At 38.3% G+C, this 19,021-nt stretch overlaps 1 protein-coding gene across 1 annotated transcript in view; it reads left to right on the plus strand.

The window, feature by feature from the left end:
- Positions 1 to 19,021, plus strand: part of LOC104658696 — a 258,849-nt gene that overhangs the window by 154,460 nt on the left and 85,368 nt on the right. The window contains exon 2 of the mRNA XM_010358782.2: positions 4,691 to 4,733. Within this exon, the coding sequence (XP_010357084.1) occupies positions 4,691 to 4,707 (17 nt within the window). The 3' untranslated portion in view covers positions 4,708 to 4,733. The remainder of the gene's footprint in view (positions 1 to 4,690; positions 4,734 to 19,021) is intronic.

The raw sequence follows: 19,021 nt of genomic DNA on the forward strand, positions 1-19,021 counted from the left end.
GTTTTGCTAGCCTTTCCTACTTGCTGGTAAAGGACTTTTGGGTCCCCTGCCAGACCACCCACCAGCATTTTGGGGCCCTCTAAAGGGTGCCTCAAATGTCTTTGCAAGCAGTTTCACCCTGGAGGCACCCAGCAGCCCTGCTCAGTTTGATCCTCTTATTGCTCTTCTGTAAGCTCTGTCCCCCTGACACTACTCTGCATCTGCTTTCCTGGTTTTGGACCCACCTGCTCCTTGCTCCCCCACTGGCCGTTTCAGTTTTTCCTGTTTCTCTGCTCAGCACTGTTGGCAGCTGGATTGATTCACCATCAAGGAAGACCTGAGCTGACATCATAACCAACCTGCCTGGGGTTTGTGTCAGGGGAGTGGGATGTGGTAGGAAATGAAAGAGAGCTGGATTCTCTTCCCTTTGCCTCATGTTCTGGTAGGGAAATAGGAACAGAAGGACTACACAATTTACCAAACATAATTATTTTGATTAGCTATTACAGCTCTATCTCCCTCTCTCGGGCTTATACATGTGTCCAGGAAGCTGGGGCAGGAGCAGCTCTGAGAAGGTTTACCATAATGTACTCAGGCTTCCCACCCGACTCTGATAACAGCCTTTGTAATTGGACCAGCAGGTGAACACAGTCCAAGATGAATTTCTACTATGTCCAATTCTCTTTGTCACCCCAGGCATTACCAGCACATGCCATTCTGGTGAGACAGAGCTTACGGTGAGGAACAAGAGGCATAGGATGTAGTAGTATGGACTGGGGAGACCATTGCATAACTCAAATAGATTTGAGCCACTGAAAACATGTATGAAAAGTGACAAAAAATGTGCTGTTGTCTTTAAATGGTAAAGCCTTCAATTCCACTATAATTTTCATAAGTTTGTTCTTCATAATTCAGTTAAAGGGCAAAAGCAACTTATTTTTTAAGCGTTGTGCATTTTAATGAAATGCCCTGGAAGCATTAGCATCTCCTTATCTTTCCTTCCCCTAGAAAGAGCAATATATAATGAACATGCTGACATTGAAATGAGTAATTAATATGCAGCTTGTTTAGTCAGTATGAATCAGCGTTTTGATGATGTCTTTTGAGGATAGGATTATAACTGGCAGAGTTTCTGCCTTATGGGTGATAATTCTGGATTCTAGAAGGAAAAAATGCATTAAATGGTACTGTTAATTTGTCTTATAGTAAAGCATACAGCTTTACAAGGGAGAAGTAAAACTTAGACAAATGAATAAAAATGAATTAAAAATATGCTAGCTTTGAAATATTGAGGTCATTAAAAATTTGTGGCAACTCTTGAATTATTCAGGACAACATTTTTAAAAACCAATTTAAGAATTCTCTTCTGTGATGTGTTATCTATAAGGATAATGGATTCTTCAAGATTTTACCTGCTCTCTTCTCACTGACCTCTTAGTAATTATGATTCAAAGTGCTGGTTGACTTTTCTAGTTACCCGATGTGCCAGGACTGCTGCAGTATTCTTAGAGAAAGCTCCCTGAACCAAGCCTACTTTGGAATTCGTGTTTCTTCTGTGAATGTAAATTGTTCTCATCCATGCCAAACGAGTTCAACCTCTAAGCCGTGGCATGCTCCTTCAGCCTAACATGCCTTCCACTCACTTATCCACCAAATTATTTACCTCTCTCTTTCCAAACTCTGCTCCAGCTTCTCCAAAGTTGTTTCCTGATTAATCCTAGATGAGCCTAATCTTTACTGGAAGGATTTTTAGCAAGTGTGTTTTTTTTTTTTGAAATGCAACTCTTTTGAAATGCTCTGGGTAAAGGGTTTCATGAACAAAGAATTTAGGAAAATGTTGCTTTTATTGTAGGCCTAGAGCACATTCCATAGAACAATGGTTCCTAGGCAGGGAAATGTGTGATCAAATAAGTTAATCAAGATAAGCTTCTTACAGCAGAACTTTTAATAAGTGTTCTAGGAATTATGTACTCTAGCTGTGATAACTTGATATTAAGATTATGTTTGCTTATGTTACTTTCAGATTATTTACTAATTTCTCCTCCATTTTATTTATTTATTTAGTCTTGCTCTGTCTCCCAGACTGGAGTGCAGTGGTGCAATCTCAGCTCACTGAAACCTCTATTTTCCAGGCTCCAGCAATCCTCCCACCTCAGTCTCCTGAGTAGCTGGCATTACAGGCACACACCACCATGCTCAGCTAATGAAACTTTTCTTTTTTTTTTTTTTTGTAAAGTTGAGGTCTTACTATGTTACCCAAGCTGGTCTTGAACTCCTGGGCTCAAGTGATCTTTCTGCCTTGGCTTCCCCAAGGTGTTGGGATTATAGGCATAAGCAACTGTGCCCAGCATTCTCCATTTTATGTAAAGTGCTTCAGTCTTATTATCTCATCTATCCAAGCACCCATATGTACTCTGCTCAAAGTAGACTTTTAATTCACATTGACTGAAGGTAAAAATGGAAGATTGTGATAGACCTGGAAGTTACTATCCTATCTTGATTTGCAAAGATTCCTCATATTTTTATAAATAGTGCCTAGCAACTTTGTCTTATACTGACCCTGTCCATCCCTTCTTCTAATTCTGTAGTCACCACCTTAGTTAAAAATGCTGCTAAACACATTCAACTTCAAAGCTATATCATGGGCCTTTGATTTTAGTTCCTATTGCTGAAGTCTGGCCTTTCCTGGGTATGCAAGTCACAGCTGGTAATGATGGGGACCAGATGATGTCCTAGCAGCACATTAAAGGTTTTCACCAGGATGTGGTTTGATGGTTTTGCTTGGGTATTTTGTTGTTGTTATTCTTTCCTTTGGAATGTGAGTTGTGGCCAAGAATTATTTCCCTGATTGCATTTTTGCTATCCCTACACATTTGGAGAGTTGGAAAGTATACAGAAACATAAGGAACATGCTTGTAAACCACTTCTCAAGCTAACGAATAGGCTCTTATAGGGTGACTTTTAACTGTGACCTTTTGTTTATTCAATAAATATGCTTCTATTTTGTCCAAAATGCCACACTGTGCCACACTGACATCTTGGCCTTATGATTTTTGCCAGAGCATCATTATTCTAGACTTTTAGAACCACTTAAATGCCTATAGACATAATTCATTGAGTATCACAAAGAAGATGTTCACCTTTACAGTGTGTGTTCACATCATAATGTGATGGGGTGTGCATGCTCTTATGATGGTTGAGATGCACTGTAAACAATATATAGGCTATTAAGATTTAAAATGTTTATTGTATTTGTTTCATAACATTGTCATGTGTCCACTGTAGAGAATTTGAACAATATAAAAAAGGACAAGAAAGAAATGAAAAATCATCTATAATCTTACCACCTTAAAGTAACCATATATATCTCACTCTTTATTTTACGGTTGGGGAAAAACAATAGGATTAGTACAATTGACACTCTAACCATTAGTGTCAGCATCATAACTAGACAATCCGCCTGTTAGTAGCATTCACCAGACTCAGAACCTACTGATGATTTTATATTCAGCAATTCTAAATGTTAGAGCTATCCAATCCAAGATGACTTTCTTTCCTAAATTTATGCTGTCTTTCTCTTTATTGTCTTAATCCATTTCTGCCGCTATCGCAAAATACCTGAGACTAGGGCATTTACAAAGAGTGGAAATTTATTTTCTCCAGTTTTGGAGGTTGGGAAGTCCAAGATCAAGGTGCTGTCAGGTTTGGTGTCTGGCAAGGACCCTGTTCCCTGCTTTCAAGATGGTGCCTTGTTGCTGCATCCACTGGAGGTGGTGAATGTTGTGCCCTCACATGATGAAAGGACAAATGGCAAAAGGGCTTAAGCTGGTTCTTCCCAGCCTTTTTAAAAGGCACTAATTCAGGTTATGAGGGCAGAGCCCTCCCAACTTAATCGCTTCCCAAAAGGTGCCACCACTTAATACCACAACCATGGGAATTGAGTTTCGACATGAATTTTAGAGAGAACACATTCAAACCATAGCGGTTATCTTTACCAGGCCGAGGACTTAGAACTACTTACCTGTCCCAAATGTACATCTCTAACCCTGGTCACTCCTTGGAATCTTAACTCCTATCGTCAACTGTCATATGGACAAATCCATTTAGATGTGTAAGAGGCATCTCAAACTTAACAAGGCCAAAGCTGAACCCCTGATGTTCCCTTCTCTCTCTAGACAGTTTTTTTCCAGGCAGTTTTTCACATCTTAATATGGAGCATAACATCCACCCAGGTGCTCAGGTCAAAATCTTCACCTCATTTAGCTTATATGAATCTGGAGAAAGACCTGGGGCAATGCTGGATTTCTCTGGGCAAAACCATTATTAAAAAATGTAATTTATAGAGGTCAGTTCTTCCCCTACTAGAAGCAAATGGAATTCTGTCAACTCCCATGCTGGGGGTAGGCATGACTTTGGCAGGACAAATGTTTTCCATATTGGAAAAAAAAAAAGAAAAAACCTGTATGGATGAGCCAGTAATATGTAGCAGACTTCAACAACTGCTGTTTTTGGCAGCAAAAATCAACCCCAATGGCTGAAATTTTCAAGCAGTGGCCTTCTGAGTAGCTGCCAATAAAGAGTATTCAGCAGGTTGACCGAATACTGCGAGCCAAGAAACTGGGAGAACCTGGATCAGAAGAGATCACAATCCAGAACAGTAGGTTGTCTTTTAGGGGTGATATGTTAATCCACTTCATCTCTTCTCCCACAGGGCACCTGATGGAATAAATTGTTGTGAGAGGGAGTATTGAGAAGTAAGTGAAAAAAAGAAGGGATGGAGGAAGACTCTTCATGGATTCAGTGATACTGGGGAGGGACATTTTGTATTTATGCAGATGGCCCCACACATTGTAGGGCATTTAGCATCTTTGGTTGGGAATGCCAGAAGAGCCCACCAGTCACTGGGATAACCACACATGTTTCTGCATATTTCTATGGATATGGAACAGTTCCAACTTTTCTGTAGTCTCTTGAGAGCATCTATTAGGAAGGAAAGAACTCTTAAGAGTCGAAGGAAAGGAGTGTGTGTGTGTGTGTGTGTTTGTGTATAATAGAGGAGAAAGCTCTTTTACCTCCTGGGGTGGTTAGAGTTAGGGAGACATGGTGACACACTGGATCGAGGGCAGCCCATTTCAGGATCCTCGAGGATTCCTCAGACAGGGCAGAGTGCCCATTGCAAGGGTCCTGCGGGAGAATTCTTCCATCCTGAACTGAACGGACAAGGAATTCTGGGATTTGTTTTGCCATATGCATCCAAACCCCTGTTGGAGTAGGATTCTATTACACAACCTTAAATAGCCAGAGTGTATGACACACTGGAGCATCTGTGATGTCATTTTCTCTGTGATACATTCTAAGGCCCTGAGTAATACTAATTAAAACACATATGTTCCATCTCCCTGCAGCTTGGGGCCAGGACTGGCTCTGGTGATCACATGCATGTAGGAAGAAGGGTACAAAATATAATCTCAGATGATTTAGACTCATCTGCCATGAATATTAATTTCATAAATTTTATAAATGCACTAACATACAGCATGCCCTTAGACTATTTATTTCACTTCTCTTAACCTCAGTTTTCCTATCAGCAAAAGGATGATAATTACTTTATAATGTTATAGGAAAGAATGGATAAAATAATCATGTGAAGTATCTGATCCACGTTTCATGGCTAAATACTTGTTAATTCCCCATCTAGCCAGACAGCCTAGATAATTAATTACCTGAAATAAGGAAAATACTTTTGACTAAATTAACTTATATAGTTTTTTAGAAGTTTGTCTTTTGTAGGTACTTTCCAACCTTCCTCTTGTCCATCTCATGCTTTTGCACTAGACAACTTACAAGAATGCATCTACACATTACCCTGAAGTTTAAACTGAAATATTAAACCTATGAGGATGTCAGCAGGAAAGGGGGTTCTGTAATTTTTCAAGAGCCAAAGAGAGGGTATGATGTACCATTCAATCTGGGCATCGAGTGCCAGTTGTGTTGTAACAAATTGGTGGAAACAAAGAGGGAAAAATAATCCACTTGGAACTGATGTATGCTGCAGGCAGCATCAGCATTTATACTACTCATGGCATGACTAAGCATTTGTTTGCCGTCATGTAACATAACCTTGAAGCCAAATGCTTGTAAATATCTGCAAAAAACTCAAATAATTGGAGAGATTCCTTAAGAGGCATTCAGAAGTTACAGAAGTCAGGGATGTCAGTAATGACACGAACATTAAGATGATAAAAATGAAGCTGGGATATGTGTAGTCAGACATCAAAATGGAACAGGCTGTTCATGGTGCTTCCTTTTGCTGTTGTTCATTCTTTAAGACATCCTTTCTTACTCAGACAGCTTCATCTTTTTTCCCCAACCTCCGTCTCTTCTGTTTCTTTCAAATTTCTCTGTAATACAGTCTGTATACTTCCCCTTCCCCAAAATGTCCCTTCAATACCATGAATATTCCAGTTAGCTTTTATCACAGGATGAATACATAAAGCTGTTTTTATATGTTCATATACAGCATGAACTTAAGCAAAATAATTACAAGAATTGCTGAAGCAAAAAAAAAAAAAAAAAAAAAAAAAAAGTGTTAAAGTCCCAATGTTCTCGTATACTAATTAACCCAGATAGAGGCATACTTTCCAAAACTGCTTTTATTTCATGTAAGAGTGCCAAAATTAATGAACTATTCAAGCTCAGCTGGAGTCTCAAAAATGTGGTACCTAGTTCTGACAGGAAATGCTTTTATTTTTTCCATAAAAACAAAGAAACTGGGAAATGAGCCAGCGACTTCTGCTTCTCTTCCAATATCTTCTGTCTTGGCCCTGAGGTTAAATATACTCATCACAGACATAGGCACAGACATAGGTGACCTCATAGGGGCTGAAAAAGAAATTAGAAACAGCAAGAGAGGCAAAAAAAATAAATAAATAAACAGCGGTCATTTCTGACACGCATGTCATATTTGAGCAAAGTAATAATAGCTTAGCATTAATTGGGCACTTACTGTCTATGTGTGTGCCCCCAAGATACGTGCTTTACTAGGCATTACTTATCTATTCCTTACACAGCTCTAAATGGTAGCTAATGACGACCACAGCAGTCATTCAAGTAACTTTTGCTATGTGTTAAGTATACTTCTAAGCACTTTGTAAATGATAACCCATTTAATCTTTGTAACAATCATGTGAGATAAATACTACCAGTATTCCTATTTCACATGGGAGAAAATTGAAGCACAGAGAATTTTAGTAATTTGCTCAACATCACAGCTAATAAGTTAGAGGACCCTATGATTTGAACCCCGGGGCTGGTACCAAATAGTAGTAACCACCACTAAAGCTATAGGCTATTTCTCCTGGGTTAAAGGATGCCTGACACTTGATGTGCACAGTGTTTGCAGACTTTATACCCAAAGTTTTTGTCTTCTGAGTACCCAACATTAGGACTGCTGAAGAGAAAAGGGAGACCAAGGTGATCCCAACTAGGGAGGGAGTAGGGGTTGGTGTGTGGAGATGGGCAAGAATGTGCCCTGTGAAGGCACAAAACAGGGAAGATAAGAGAAAACCAGGAAACACGCCTGAGTGAGGACCCACTCCTGCCGAGTTTAGTGAGAGATGCACTTCATGACCGGACAATGTCTTTAGCTTTGGACCTGCAGGGATTCATTCCCAGGCCCTCGGTGGCAGCAACCATGTCTGAATAGGTATCATCTTTTATGAAGACGACATTTCTATCTGCCGTTTTGTCCTTCTATGATCCTGTCCCCCATCTAACAGCCAACAGGGAGCTTTTAGAAGTGTAAATCAGATTATGAGGCCTCTTGCTGGAAATCATCCAAATCCTTCCTTCCCTCTTGGAATAAAATACTCCTCACCCTGGTGTTTGGGGCCCTAGGTGACCTGCCTTTGCCTAACTAGGTGGAAAACTTTGCTCTCAAAAAGAACATTCTGCACGGGCTGTACATTACTTGACTGAAAACGTTTTCCTTAATATAATATTTTGTGCTATCAGACATGATTGGGAAATTTACATTTATAGGCTTAATAGTTTTCAAACATATCATTTGTCTTCAGCAAAGATATAGCAGGTGGAAGAACATCAGAAACTGGGCTCTACAAAGAAACCATAAGTGAAATTCATAGGAGAGAGTTGGTTTTCAACACCTACTGCATTTTAAAAGCGCTGATGCTGGATAAACACAACAGTACGAAGCAAACATAAACATTCCTGTGCCCCTTTGCCTTTCTTCTATTTGGCTGCTCCCTCTCTAAATATCAGAAGCCAGTCAGAAAAGTGTAAGGGAAAGAGGAGACTCTTGACTACTAAAACTTTTCAAACTAAGAGAGCAATATGGACTCCAAAGAATCAAAGCATGAAGGCAAGGCCTGGAGTCAGGGAGGCATGTATACCAAACTTTGGAGATAGTCTACCCACAAAGTAGAACTACCTAATTGTGTAAATGCTATTTATATAAAAGTCCTATCAAAATAAGTATAAAGTTTTAATATGTATGCAGCATTTTTATTTTATTGTCAAAAATATGAAGTAACCTTTAATCACTGCTAAGGTCTTGCCATCTGTTTATTTCTTGACACCACAATAGAAACATGATTTTCCTTTTTTGTCTTGCTAACATCGAGTTAGAAATAGTTCAAACTATCTAGAAAACTAAAAAGAACCACGGAGGTCAAATCAATCAAAGGATTAAGTCATCCACTAAAATCCTCAAATCTTTTTGAATGCTTTTGGCTAGCATCCCAGTTAACAGTATGATAACTCATTGCTTCAATTCTTTTTCTGCCATACCAAGTACTCCTACGATTGCACCTCATAGAAGCTTCCTCTAGCCTTTCCTATAACACTTTGAAATCTCAACATTGATTTCTGCCTGAAGGGCTTCCTTGAGATATCATGCTAACCCCATCCTGTACAAACACCCAGTTCACTTGAGGACAATCGATGATGTATTCTAGTCCTGATCAAATCACTTGCCGCTTCTGTGATTATTCAGGCTCTTGGGCTGGGTGCAATCAGGCAGAGAATTATTAGAACATTGACAGATTAGTCTCATCAGTTACGTGCTGTGACCACCAGCTTTCTGTATATGAATAAGAAAAAAGGGAGCCTGCTGATTGCCATTAAATTACATGAGGATATATTTGTCTTTTGGAACTCCAAGGCATTTAAATGTGATGTAAGATCAAAATTCATTAAAGAAGGCAAAGAGATGTCCCAGCAAACATTTCCCAGGAGGTGAAAGTATAAAACTTGCTTAGTGGAGAAGATAAGTACATTTTATGTTTAATCATGTTTAGTGTGAAACACAGTTTAATTTAACAAATATTTATTGAGCACTTACTATGGACAAAGTATTGTGTTTGGCTCTGGAAAAGAAAGGGAAGTGAGGACCCCTCATTTCAAGGGTCAATTGTTGAAATCAACATATAAGTAAACATAATCCAAGAAAGACTATAACATGTGATGCACAGAACTTCCAACATGAAAAAGACCACATTATAGGGGCAATAAGGAAGGTCTTCATAGAGAGAGGAGAATGTCTATGTAAACTTTTTTTTTTTTTTTTTTTTTTTTTTTTTTTTTTTTTTTAATGGAGTCTCATTCTGTTGCCCAGGCTGGAGTGCAGTGGCATGATCTTAGATCATTGCAAACTCCGCCTCCCGGATTCAAACAGTTCTCCTGCCTCAGCCTCTCAAGTAGCTGGGATTATAGGCAACTACCACCACACCCAGCTAATTGTATTTTTAGTAGAGATGGGGTTTCACCATATTGGCCAGACTGGTCTTGAACTCCTGACCTCAGGTGATCCGCCCTCCTCGGCCTCCCAAAGTGCTGGGATTACAGGCATGAACCGCCATGCCTGGCCTGAGTAGGCTTTTTAAAAGATAGAAAAGAGGGAATTGCAAGTAGAAATAAGTGCAACAACAAACTCATAGAAGTGGGTGTGGGAGATACTGAAGGTTTTCCTACCGTCCTATAGACCTGTTGCTTCTTGCTGCAAACATGGCAACTCTTCCAGATAGCCTTTTCTGGCTATGGAGGTGTGCTCAGTGGACATGCAGGGTGAGATTGTTGGGATCAGGGAGTTGATGCCCCTGAATGCAATCCCAATCAGTGACAAACAGTGGCCTCCTTGTCCCTCAGGTGGGACAACTCCAAGGTGTGCTTTATTCCAATGTCCTGAAGATACTCAGTGGGGCTGCACCTCAGTTACCCAGACTGGCTAATATTCATTAACTTTATATTGGTTCTCTTCCCTTTTCTGCCTCATTTCTGTGTTCTCCTGATGGATGCTTCCTGGGATCACTTCCCAAATAAACTATTTGCCCTCAAATACAATCTATGACAATGAAGAAGCACAAGTCATGATAAATAACCCGCAAACTGCCCAGCTTGTTTAAAGAGGGGTAGGTCTATAGGACAAAATAATAGCAGGGGCAGCAAAGTTTTTGGCATTTTACTCTGTGCCAGGAACTGTGTAAAGTGCTTGCATGTATTCTATCTCATTTAATAATCAAGAAACCCCTATGAGTTAGATACAACTATAAATCAGTGGCACCAAAAGGTTAACTAAGTTGCTCAAGATCACACGTCTGTCACATGGGAAAACCAGAATCCAACTCTGATCTCTGAGATGCAGAAACCTGATTTTGAAATCCAATGCTCTTCACCTCCCTAACGTTGTTGAGGTTATTGAATGCCAGGCTGGAAAATTTCTACTTACCTAGGAGAACACTGAGTAACCATGGAAGTTCCTGAGGCAACTGAGGTACAACAAAGATGCCTCAGGTTGGTGACACTAACAAGAAAGAAGAGAATGTTTTCACTGTAAGCAAAGCCTGGTCTGGAAACGTCAGAGGAGCTCAGCCATCCAAGGCCCTGTTTAGACGCTCCTAGTACATCGATAGTCAATGCATGGTCACTGGTTGGGGAGCTCTAAAATTGAAATTCAGGTTCCAATTCAGTAATCGGACAAACCTTGGTCAGAGTCCTGGCCCCATGATTAGGTTTTTTGGATTTGAGTGAGTTACCTCCATTCTCTGAGCCTCAGGCATGTTGTTTCTAGCAACTCAAGTTATTTCACAAAGTTGTTATAAAGATTAGGAGAGCTAACAGTTTTAAATAACTGCCTTTCACTTGACATATTCAATGTACATTAGCTGGTATCAGGGAAGCCTGGAACTGTATCTTGGGCACACGTGGTCTGACCCTTTTTAAGGGCCTACAAAATTGAGCCTCTTCACCAGCTTCCACAAAAAAATTCAAGCATATCAAGCATGTTGTTGCTTTATTGAAGATTTATGGGGCTAATATACAGAGTGAATATGGAGGTGCACTCTTGGTAATGTACGTCCTCATAAGACCTTCTCAAACTCTTTCTTCCTCTGCTGTCAGAGTTTTATAAGAGCAAGAGATGAAGAACAGTGGTAGTAGGGTCACAGTGGAAATATACTCTGGCATGTGTGGAACAAGACCTGCTTTCCTCCTGCTTTGGAAGATGTTCTAATGGAAGTCCCACTGAGGACCAAGTTCAGGAGTGCTGCTGCTGCATTTTGGTATGAGCAGGATTAAACAAAAGGCAGAAAGGACATGTTTAACTAGTAAAAGGCAAGCTCATAGAGTAATCTAGAAATTAAGGGAGCCAGCTGCACATGCCTTGGGTTTTTACCTATTGTAAAATATTCTTCTATAATACCCTTCATATTCATATAGTGCCTTTTTTGTTTTTAGTACACCTTGGAACATAGTATTTTTCCAAATTATCATCCATATACTAGGCATTTTTCATTGCAGTGAAATTTGATTAGGTTTAAAGGGTATTTTGCACTAATCCCAGACTTGTTCTTGGTCTTATAAGGGAATTCAGAGAAATGTAAGCCACATTTCCTTCCCTAAGTAGCTTATAATTTCATCAGTAAGAGGAAAAGAAAGTACTAGCATATGGTCAATGTAGAGAAAGAATGATGTGGCTGTGGGTGGGAATGATCTAAAGAAGTGGGGAGATGGAACTTGAGCTTGGATGTATAAAATGGTTGTGGTATAGGTAAATGAAGAAGATGGTATTTGTGAAGAAAGGAGCAACAGGAACAAAGGTAGAAGGAAGACTAGGAATAATTTGGGTAGATGATAGTGAGACTATTTGCCTATCAGAGTGGTAATCGTTGAAAGTAGATTTGGAAAAGAGAAGTAGACTCAGATTGGAGTGGGTTTTGTTCTCTTTGTTCAACTCCCACTTATGAGTGAGAACATGTGGTGTTGGTCTTTATCATGAACTGCAGCTCACATCACACATAAGACTTGCTAGGGGAAGCTTTCCCTGGCTCCCTAGAGTAAATCCCATATATATATATATATAATCACAAAACACCTACACATCTGTCTTTTTTTGTTTGTTTGTTTGTTTGTTTTTGTTTTTTTTTTTTTTTGAGATGGAGTTTCACTCTTGTTGCCCTGGCTGGAGTGCAATGGCATGATCTGGGCTCACCTCAACCTCCACCTCCCAGGTTCAAGTGATGGTCCTGCCTCAGCCTCCTGAGTAGCTGGGATTACAGGCATGTACCACCACGCCTGGCTAACTTTTTGTATTTTTAGTAGAGATGGTGTTTCTCTATATTGGTCAGGCTGGTCTTGAACTCCCAATCTCAGGTGATCCACCTTGGCCTCTCAAAGTGGCATGAGCCACCACGCCTGGCCTACAAGTCTGTCTGTTAAGACTGAATCTCAGTTTGTGCTTACCTATCTATTTATATGACTATTTAAATGCTGTCTTCTACTGGACTATAAACACCAGGAGGAAACAAAATAATTGGTTTGCTCATGGCTGCATCTCAGCAATAGCACAATGCTTGACAAAGAATAGACACTGAATGGAGATCTGTTGAATTAATAAATGGTTCAATGAATGAATTGGTGAATGAACAATAAGCAATGCTCCCACCAGAGTTTGGGCCATATTTGATATCTACTTTCTCATGATCAAGTTTGAGGAGCATTAGTTGCTTGTTTTAAGAGCTTCCTATGTTTCTCTTCAGCCAGTTAGCTTATTTTTAGAACTCTCATACATGAATTGAGAAATCAATTTTACACCAACCCTTATCTTTTATTCCCCTGAGTCCAAGTTGTTTTTAAAATAGAGTAGTAAACACTCCAATTTTGTTGTTCGGTTCATAATTCAGTTTTTCTCTTCTTTTATTCTGAATATTGTAAATGGTTAGAAAAACCAAACTTTGGCATTTATATTGCTCTTTTTATCAGCAGATTTCTCAGAGCTTGAAAGGCATTTATTAATATTTATGATAGCATTTCAACCTCTAAAATTTATCCACATTAAATCTCCTTGAAGACACAGATGCTGCAGTGGTTTTACAATATGCAGCAAAAATTTCAAATACTAATTGGATGTTTTCATTAAACCCAATAAACTGACTAATGGTGAATTCCTACAGGAAGAACCCATCATTCTAAACTCAACAACAACAACATCTCTTGAAAGCATAGGTGAATTTAGAAGGCTGCTGTTTCAAAATTCAAGGATTTGAAATACTTGCAAAAGAACAGGATAACTTTGCTCAGCTATTTCTAACTTCTTGAGAAATGTAATTGAATCTTTAGCCCTACATTTTTTCCTAATATATGTATATAAAGCTATAAAATTTTCTTTAAGCACAAGATTTTACTATACCCTGCATATTTTGATGTGCTGTATTTTAGTTATTTTTACTTCAAAAATATTTTTTAATTTCCACTTTAGTTTTTTTCTTTGACCCATGGGTTCTTTAGAAATGTGTTGCTTAGTTTTCACATATTTGGCTATTTTCTAGTTACCATTTTTACTGATCTCAGCTTTAATTCCTCTGTGGTAAGAGAATATTATTTATATGGTTTCTTAAGAATAGCAGTATGGTCTCTATGCACAAATTTCCATTTTTGTGAATGATGTGCATAAACTGCATATTTTCAAATGTGTGTACTGTTTTATATATATACACAAGTAAATTAGATTGAATTTGTTAATCGTGTCATTCAAATATTTTACATCCTTTTTGATGTATTATAGGCTTTTTAAATCAGTTACTATTTTATCAACAATTACTAAAGCCTTGAACGATAGTGTGGCTATGTCAAATTTTCCTGTTAATTTTGTCCATTTTTACTTAATGCTTTTTGGTATGGTGCTATGAGTGCATATTGAGAATTATTGCATTGAGAATTATTGACCTCTTCAAGGAGAACTACAAACCACTGCTCAAGTAAATAAGAGAGGATACAAACAAATGGAAAAATATTCCATGCTCATGGATAGGAAGAATCAATATTGTGAAAATGGCCATACTTCCCAAAGTAATTTGTAGGTTCAATGCTATTCCCATCAAGCTACCAGTGACTTCCTTCACATAATTAGAAAAAACTACTTTAAATTTCATATGCAACCAAAAAAGAGCCTGCATAGCAAAGACAATCCTGGGCAAGAAGAACAAAACTGGAGGTATCACTCTACCTGACTTCAAACTATACTACAAGGCTACAGTAACCAAAACAGCATGGTACTGGTACCAAAATATATATATAGACCAAACGGAATAGCACAGAGATCTCAGAAATAATGCCACACATCTACAACCATCTAATCTTTGACAAACCTGATGAAAACAAGCAATGGGGTAAAGGATTCCCTATATAAATGGTGTTGGGAAAACTGGCTAGCCATATGCAAAAGACTGAAACTGGACCTCTTTCTTACATCTTATACACAAATTAACTCAAGATGAATTAAAGACTTAAATGTAAGACCTAAAACCATAAACACCCCAGAAGAAAACCTAGGCAATACAATTCAGAACATAGGCATGGGCAAAGACTTCATGACCAAAACACCAAAAGTAATGGCAACAAAACCAAAATTGACAAATGGGATCTAATTAAACTAAAGAGCTTCTGCATAGCAAAAGAAACTATCATCAGAGTGAACAGGCAACCTGCAGAATGGGAGAAAATTTTTGCAATCTATCCATCTGACAACAAGCTAATATCTAGAATCTACAAGGAACTTAAACAAATTTACAAGAAAAAAACAACCCCATGAAAAAGTGGGCAAAGTATATGAACAGACACTTCTCAAAAGAAGACATTTATGCAGCAAACAAACATATGAAAAAAAGTTCATCATCACAGGTCATTAGAGATATGCAAATCAAAATCACAATGAGATGCCATCTCATGCCAGTTAGAATGGCCATCATTAAAAAGTCGGGAAACAACAGATGCTGGAGAGGATGTGGAGAAATAGGAATGCTTTTACACTGTTGGTAGGAGTGTAAATAAGTTCAACCATTGTGGAAAACAGTGTGATGATTCCTAAAGGATCTAGAACCAGAAATACCATTTGACCCAGCAATCCCATTACTGGGTATATACCCAAAGGATGGTAAATCATTCTACTCTAAAAACACATACTCACATATGTTTATTGTGGCACTATTCACAATGGCAAAGACTTGGAACCAACTTAAATGCCCATCAATGATAGACTGGATTAAGAAAATGTGGCACATATACACCATGGAATACTATGCAGCCATGAAAAGGGATGAGTTCATGTCCTTTGCAGGGACATGGATGAAGTTGGAGACCATCAGTCTCACAAATTAACACAGGAACAGAAAACCAAACACCACATGTTCTCACTCATAAGTGAGAGTTGAACAAAGAGAACACGTGGACACAGGGAGGAGAACATCACACACTGGGGCCTGTCGGGGAGTGGGGGGGTTGGGGAGGGATAGTGTTAGGAGAAATACCTAATATAGGTGATGGTTGCAGCAAACCACCATGACATGTGTATACTTCTGTAGCAAACCTGCACTTTCTGCACATGTATCCCAGAACTTAAAGTATATATATATAAAAAATAGAAAAAATATTCAAAACCTAAAAAAAAAAAAGATGTCTCCTGAGAATGTTGGCACTTTCATCACCATAAAATGAAATGTTACTCTTTATCCCCTTTTTAAACCTCTTTTTCTTCTTCTTTTTTTTTTTTTTTTCCTCTGACCTAGGATCCAGGGCAGTATAACCTCTTTTATAAAAAATGATTTTAACATAGCTATATTAGGGTTTCTTATTTTGTGAGACAGTAATTTTATCTATTTCATTTTCATTTCCATTCCTTTACTTTTTTTTTTTTTTTTTTTTTTTTTTTTTTGAGACAGTCTCAGTTTTTCACCCAGGCTGGAGTGCAGTGGCATGATCTTGGCTCATGCAACCTCTGCCTCCCTAGTTCAAGCAAGTGATTTTCCTGCCTCAGTCTTCCGAGTAGCTGGGATTACAGGTGCCTGCCACTGTGCCTGACTAATTATTGTATTTTTAGTAGAGATGGGGTTTTGCTGAGTTGGCCAGGCTGGTCCTGAACTCCTGACCTCAAGTGATCCTCCTGCCTTGGTCTCCCTGGGATTACAGGTGTGAGCCACCACACCTGGCCCATTCTTTTATTTTCAGTTTGATTTCTTATATTTAAATGTGTCTCTTCTAAGCAGCATATAGTTTTCTCTTCTTCATTCTTATGGTCCTCATCTTTTAATTAGAATATTGTTCTGTTTACATTTAATATATTTGTTGGTATATTTTGAGTTTTCTCTTTGTCCCATCTGATATTTAGTCTTTTCTATTTATCTTTTCAGTAAATGCAGTATTTTCTTTTTCCATTTTTTTTTCTGTTGGCTTGTTAATTACATCTTTTTTCATTGTTTCCTTAGTAGCTGCCCTGGAAATAATACACATCCTTAGGCTTTATTAGAGTCATCTGTAATTTAATACTTTTAAAACTTCCTGACGGTGCAAAGACATTAAAACACTTGAACTCCATTTCATTCCTTCCTTCTTCGTATGCTATCTTTGATATGCATTTCAATTATATATATGTTTTTAAGCCCAATTACTTATTTTAATTATTTTAATTATATAATAAAAGTAATATTAACTTAGATTTTCTTCCTATATTTACCCCTTTGTTCTTTGTTTCCTCCAATTCCATGTGTCCACTGAAATAATTTTTCCTTTATTTGGAGGACATTCCTTAATCTTTCTTTCATTGTGGGTCTTCTGGTAGTACAAAATAATTTTGATAGAAAATATATTTGTTTATATTGTTTTTATTTTTTTCTTCCATGCATTTTTAAAAGCTTGTATTTTGAAATAATTACACATTTACAAGGAGTTGCAAAAATGGTATGGAGGGTTTTCATGTAATCTTTACTCAATTTCCTCCAATAATTATTTTTTGCACAATTGTGATAGGCAGAATTCTCAGTCTCCACAGGATTGCCATCCCCTGATTACTCAGTCAAACACTAGTTACTGCTGTAAAAGAACTATGCAAATGTCATAAAAGTTATGGACCTTAAAATAGAAAAGAAAATCCTGGATTGTCCAGGTGGACATAATCTAATCAATCGAGCTCTTGAAAGCAGAGAGATGTGGTAGAAGAGAAAATCAGAGGACAGATGAAGCAGAAGGAGAGGTCTAAGAGGTTTAAGTATGAAAAGGACTTGACTTGCTATTGCTAGCTAAGGTAGAGAAAGGAGGTCATGAGCCAAGAAATGCAACCAACCTTCCGAAACTAAGAATGAGCCTGGCCAACAACCAGCAAAGAAACAGAGACATTAGTCCTACAACCACATGGAACTGGGATTCTACCAAAACCCACATGAGCTAGGAAGCAGATTCAACCCCAGAACCTCCTGAAAGAAATGCAACCCTGCTGTCACCTAAATTTTGGCTCTGTGAAACCAGGAGCAAATAGTCAGTTGAGCCACTCTATGCCCAGACTTCTGACCTACAAAATTCTGAGATAATGCATTTGCGCTGGTTAAGACCCATAAATCTATGGAATTTCTTGCCAAAGCAATAGAAAACTAATACAATATCTATAGTACAATATCAAATCTGGGAAAATGATGTTGGGGCTGTGTGTGTGTATGGTTCTACGCCATTTATCACATGTGTAGAGAGTCACAGAACCACCAATGCAATCAAGATACAGAACTATTCAATCATGACAAAGATGTGCCTCATGTTACCCCTTTATAGTTACAATTCATTCCCACACACAATTCCTAATCCCTAGCAAGTACTAATCTCTTTTCCGCTTTTACAATTTTTAAACTGTGAAAATGTTATATAAATAGAATCATACAATATGTGACTATTTAAGGATGGCTTCTTCACTCAGCATGCCATTGAGATTTATTCAATTTGCTGCACGTATCAGTAGTTCTTGCCTCCCACAACTCCTCCTACCGTGACTTTTTTTTAACTGTGGTGAAAACACAATAAAATGTGCCATCTTAACCTTATTTTTGTTTTCTTAAATTGATATATCAATTTTACATATTTTGAGGGTACACGTAATATTTTGATAGATGTATATAAAGTGTAATGATCAAATCAGGGCAATTTGGATATCCATCACCCCAAACATTTATCTTTCCTTTATATTGAGAATGTTACAATTCTTCCAGGTATTTTGAAATATATAATAAATTATTGTTAATTATAATTTTTCTACTCTATTATCAAATACTAGAATGTATTCCTTCTAACTGTATTTGTGTTTTCATTAAACAACTTCTTTGGCTGGGCACGGTGGCTTACCCTGTAATCCCAGCACTTTGGGAGGCTGAGGCGGGTGGATCACTTGAGGTCAGGAGTTCGAGACCACCCTGGGCAACATGGTGAAACCCCATCTCTACTAAAAATACAAAACTTAGCTGGGTGTGGTGGCATGTGCCTATAGTCCCAGCTACTCAGGAGGCTGAAGCATAAGAATCGCTTGAACTTGGGAGGCAGAGGCTGTAGTGAGCAGAGATAGCGTCACTGCACTCCAGCCTGGGTGACAGAGACTCTGTCTCAAGAAAAAAACAAAACAAAATAAATTATTTTATCCCTTCCTCCCTAATTTTCCTAGCCTCCAATAACCACCACTTTACTCTCTATCTCCATGAGATTCACTTTTTCAGCTCCCACA

The sequence above is a fragment of the Rhinopithecus roxellana genome, chromosome 14 (genome assembly GCF_007565055.1).
Source record: "Rhinopithecus roxellana isolate Shanxi Qingling chromosome 14, ASM756505v1, whole genome shotgun sequence".
Classification (NCBI taxonomy): Eukaryota; Metazoa; Chordata; class Mammalia; order Primates; family Cercopithecidae; genus Rhinopithecus; species Rhinopithecus roxellana.